Below are 5,201 nucleotides of genomic sequence, written 5' to 3'. Positions count from 1 at the left end.
TTAAATGTAAACAAACATTTATAAACAATACTTGGGAATTTGGGTGTAGTTCTCTCCAAACTGCTTCCTGATTTTCATTGGGTGAAGTATTTTTGGGGATGTTCACAGTGACCTTTCAGGGGCTCTTGGTTCATTAAACCTCATTAGTCTGGAATGAGCCCACAGGTCCTCATCCTCTGTGGAAACAAAAAAAGAACCTCACTTCTTTCCTCCGGCGTGGTGAGTGAGTTGTCTGCTACCGATGGTCCTATTGTCATCATGGGTCGCCGCCCCACCCGGTATTACTGGTATTGTAAGAACAAGCCGTACCCAAAGTCTCACTTCTGCCGAGGTGTCCCTGATGCTAAAATCCGCGTCTTTGACTTGGGACGGAAGAAGGCAAAAGTTGATGAATTCCCGCTTTGTAGCCACATGGTGTCAGATGAATATGAACAACTCTCTTCCGAAGCTCTGGAGACTTCCTGTATTTGTGCCAACAAATACATGGTAAAGAGTTGTGGCAAGGATGGCTTTCATATTCGAGTGAGGCTTCACCCCTTTCATGTCATCCGAATCAACAAGATGTTGTCCTGTGCTGGGGCTTACAGGCTCCAGACAGGCATGTGTGGTGCCTTTGGGAAACCCCAGGGCACAGTGGCCAGGGTTCACATTGGTCAGGTCATCATGTCCATCCGCACTAAGCTGCAGAATAAGGAACATGTGATTGAGGCTCTTCATAGAGCCAAGTTCAAATTCCCTGGCTGCCAGAAGATCCACATCTCAAAGAAATGGGGCTTTACTAAGTTTAATGCCGATGAATTTGAAGACATAATTCCTGAGAAGCGACTCATTCCTGATGGCTGTGGGGTCAAATATATTCCTAATCGTGGTCCTCTGGACAAGTGGCGAGCCCTACACTCCTGAGGGCTTTCATGGTGCTCTCCTGTACCCTACCAAATCATGTTCAGTAATAAATCTCACATCCAGTCTGCTTAAAAAAAAGAACCTCTTTCCAAAGCAATATATCCTTAGACCAATTTTGAAATCAAGATACCTTTAAAATATATATGCTGGTTTAGCTTTGCAGCCCATACAATGAAATGTCTCATTATACTTAGCTCCTTCACAGTAAAAAATTCAATGAAAACACAATAATATACATAATTCAGACTCTCTGTGTGTATTCAATATTTATGTGGCTTAATTTTCTTATTCTATTATTTTTCTACAATTTTAATATTCATTTTATTATCCTTACTCTTTTCAACTATGACTGTCTGTACTCTGTCTTTATAAGACTTGGTTAAACCACTTATTTCTTTTTAAAAATGTCTATATTCTTTTTCTTTTCTCTCCTATGAGAATTTAGAGATCTTATTCATCTGAATTTGTCTTTACTGTGTATCTGCAATCCTTTTCTGACTAGGATAGCTTCTTAAAATGCTAAGTGCTTCTTAAAATCTTAAGTGCTTCTAAGGCTGCTTTGTTCTTTGGCTCTGCCCAGTCCAATATGGTGGGGCAGAGGTCTGTTTAGCTTGAGCCATAGTCACAGCCCCATTTTCAGATACACAGTGGGTCTATTTTGCCATTAAGCAAGTTATAGCACTCTGTTCACAAACCCCATTTAAACGCTCAGTCTTCAGAAAGAGCAAGAATTTGTGCTGGCAGCAAGGCACCAGAATCTGCAATTTCAAACCTGTGCGGCTTTTTTCTATACCTCTTAATCAGGAAGACCTCTCTTCAAGGAGCTGCAGCATACTAATAGCAAGTAGAGTCCATTTGAAAAAAATATGTGCTAAACTTTTTTAAATAGTGTCTAGAATTCCTTTTCAAGCCCTCTTAGTTTTTATGTGGATTTAGCTAGCACTCAGGGAGTGCCAATTTGTTATATGAGGCTGCTTGGCCACTTGTTCATTTTCTGGCTGTTCAGACTCTCAAAATAATCACACAAACTGTATTAATTAAATCACTGCTTGGCCCTTGAGCTCTAGCTTCTTATTGGTTGACTCTTACATATTAATTTAACCCATTTCTATTAATCTGTATATTGTCACAAGGCTTTAGCTTACTGGGTAACGTTCCAGCATTTGTTTTTGGTGGGGCTACATGGCTTCTCCCTGACTGCTCCTTCCTTCTGCTAGCATTCAGTTTAGTTTTCCCTACCTAGCACTTCTCTACCCTATCAGGTCAAACCAGTTTCTTTATTAGCCAATGATATTCACAGCATATAGAGGGTAATCCCACATCACAATAGTTTTGAGAGTAACCAACGATAGTCTGCTTGGATTTGAGTCCTAATATAAAGATAGGAATTTATTCTTGGTACTGTAAACCTGAGTCAAAGAGACATGGCTGGAGAAAATACCTCTAGGCCTAATAGTGACACCAACTATTGCTGTTTTGTTAAGTGGATATATGAAACTGCTTTTTAAATATTTATTTTATTTTATTTTTTTATGTGTAAGAATGTTTTGCCTGCAAGTAGACATGTTTTATGTACATGTCTTTAGTTTTTGGAAGACAGAGGAGGGCATCAGTCCACTGGAACTAGAGTTACAGGCAATTGTGACCCACTGTGTGAGTGCTAGGAACAGAATCTTGGTCTACCACAAGAACAATATAAGCTTTCAAGTGTTGAGCCACCTTTGTAGTTTAGTGTATGTTTATGTTTATACCAGTAGATTACTAAAGCTCTCAGCTGTGGCCAGATACATTTCTCTTTTCAGTACCTAGAAGTTGATGTAAAGATCCATGCCTGGTTTAAGTATGAAGAATAAGTGACTGTTTCATTCTCATCCTTAAATGTGACATCTGTATCATGGCTCTTCCACCAAAGCTTAGAGAACACTGTGGAAAAAGAAGTAGAAAGAATATAAGAGGTAGAGACTGTGGAGGAGTTCTGTGAAATGCTGTCTCCTCATTACAACACAGTCACAACATTCTTGAACTTAGACTCTGTTGTCTGTATAATATTTAGACATCATTGAGCCTCTCAACATTGAAGAATAGGTAATAGGGAACTTATCAGGCTACATCCAAGCTTAGGAGCTATTGGGTGTTAACAGCTGCTGGAAGAAGTAGGAACAATTTTCTTCAGCACTGTAGCTGCTGGTAAGTTGCCTATGTTTCCCTGAGTAATCTTGTATTCATGATTGTATAAGTATGTGTACTTATTTAAAGTACTTATTTAAACTAAGTGGTGTCATGAAAATGTAGAAAGAGACTTATTGGGACTTAGAAGGCATCTAGAAAAAGAGAGAGGGAGCTTGTATTTGGATTTTCTTTAGACCACCAATTAGCTCTCAAATAAAGACACAGAGACTCATTATTAAGCACGAATCCTCAACCTTAACATAGGCTTATCCAACTAGCTCTTTTAATCTTCATTTAACTTGTTTCTATTCACCTATATCTTGCCCGAGGGATTTTTATATTTCTTTTTTTTCTGTATGTCCTACTTTCCTGTTTCCTCTGAGTCTGTCTGGCTGCCCCTGGCATCTCCCTGATTTCTTATTTTCTTTTTTTTTCTTGAGTCTAAATTCCTCCTCCTACTCACTTTCTCTGCCTAGAAGTCCCACCTATAAGTCCTCCCTTGCTATTTGCAATTCTACTTTTTATTTAACCAATTGTGTGCCTTAGGCAAGCAAGAAAAAACAACAACACCTCTTTATATAAGTAAACAAATGTAACACATCTTTACATGGTTAAACAAATGTGGCACATCTTTGTTAAATATTATTTAGTTAAATAAATATTTCACAACAAAAGCTAAGTAGAGGGGATAAAGAAGTTGAATATGATAAAAAATGTTACACACATGCATGGAATTATCAAGGAATAAATAACTTTTAAAATATTAAAAGTAAAAAGGAAATAAAAGAGAGGTCACTGTTGAGTCATGTCAAAGAGGCACAGATGCCAGGTGTCTAAGAGCTTTAAATGATAGCATTTTAAGTGATTCTCTTTATTATTTGTAAGCTTATATGATTATGTGTGTGTGTGCATATGTACACAAATGTAGGTTCTGATAGAGGTGAAAGGAATTAGAGACCCTGGAACAGTTGTCAGATGCTCAATGTGGGTTCTGGAAAATGAACACGGGTGCCCTAGAAGAGCAGCAAGTGCTCTTAAACATTGCAAGAAGTCTTTTTTTTTCTCTTGAAATCTTTTTTTTTTAATTTTTTTTTATTGAGAAAAGGAAAAAAAAAAGTTTCCGCCTTCTCCCAGCCTCCCATTTCCCTCCCCCTGTTCCCACCTTTCTCCTCCTCCCCCCACTCCTTACCCCCTCCCTCTCTAGTCCAAAGAGCAGTCAGGGTTCCCTGCCCTGTGGAAAGTCCAAGGTCCTCCCCCCTCCATCCATGTCTAGGAAGGTGAACATCCAAACTGGCTAGGCTCCCACCAAGCCAGAACATGAAGTAGGATCAAAACCCCATGCCGTTGTCCTTGGCTTCTCATTAGCCCTCATTGTTCGCCATGATCAGAGAGTCCGGTTTTATCCCATGCTTTTTCAGTCACAGTCCAGCTGGCCTTGGTGAGCTCCCAATAGATCAGCCCCACTGCCACAGTGGGTGGGTACACCCCTCGTGGTCCTGACATCCTTGCTCGTGTTCTCCCTCCATCCGCTCCTCCTTGGGACATTGGGAGCTCAGTCCAGTGCTCCAGTGTGGGTCTCTGTCTCTATCGCCATCCATCACCAGATGAAGGTTAACTATATGATTATAGATGAGGATAACTATATGATTTTCCTTGGGTTCACCTTCTTATTTAGCTTCTTTAGGTTCACCAGGTATACACTCCGTGACCTTTATTTATGGCTAGAAACCAATTATGAGTGAGTACATCCCATGTTCATCTTTTTGGGTCTGGGTTACCTCACTCAGGATAGTGTTTTCTATTTCCATCCATTTGCATGCAAAATTCGAGAAGTCATTGTTTTTTACCGCAGCATAGTACTCTAGTGTGTATATACTCTACACTTTCTTCATCCATTCTTCCATTGAAGGGCATCTAGGTTGTTTCCAGGTTCTGGCTATTACAAATAATGCTGCTATGAACATAGTTGAACAAATGCTTTTGTCATATGATAGGGCATCTCTTGGGTATATTCCCAAGAGTGGTATTGCTGGGTCCAGGGGTAGGTTGATCCCGAATTTCCTGAGAAACCGAAACACTGATTTCCAAAGTGGTTGCACAAGATTGCATTCCCACCAGCAATGGATGAG

At 39.8% G+C, this 5,201-nt stretch overlaps 1 protein-coding gene across 1 annotated transcript; it reads left to right on the top strand.

The window, feature by feature from the left end:
- Window positions 1-224: 224 nt before the first annotated feature.
- LOC126495051 (60S ribosomal protein L10-like) lies at window positions 225-970 on the top strand. The gene has a single exon (XM_050132659.1). The coding sequence runs from the start codon at window positions 259-261 to the stop codon at window positions 901-903; it is 645 nt and encodes a 214-aa protein (XP_049988616.1). The 5' UTR covers window positions 225-258; the 3' UTR covers window positions 904-970.
- Window positions 971-5,201: the final 4,231 nt, after the last annotated feature.

This window comes from Alexandromys fortis, unplaced genomic scaffold (assembly GCF_014885135.2).
Source record: "Alexandromys fortis isolate MF-2015 unplaced genomic scaffold, M_Fortis_MF-2015_v1.1 scaffold_435, whole genome shotgun sequence".
NCBI classification, from domain to species: domain Eukaryota; kingdom Metazoa; phylum Chordata; class Mammalia; order Rodentia; family Cricetidae; genus Alexandromys; species Alexandromys fortis.
Note: the sequence above shows the minus strand (reverse complement) of the source record. Positions and strands in the feature narration are given on the sequence as shown.

Bases quoted from the DNA above. Each gene is read 5' to 3' on its own strand.
- LOC126495051 (XM_050132659.1), top strand. From the start codon at position 259: ATGGGTCGCCGCCCCACCCGGTATTACTGGTATTGTAAGAACAAGCCG.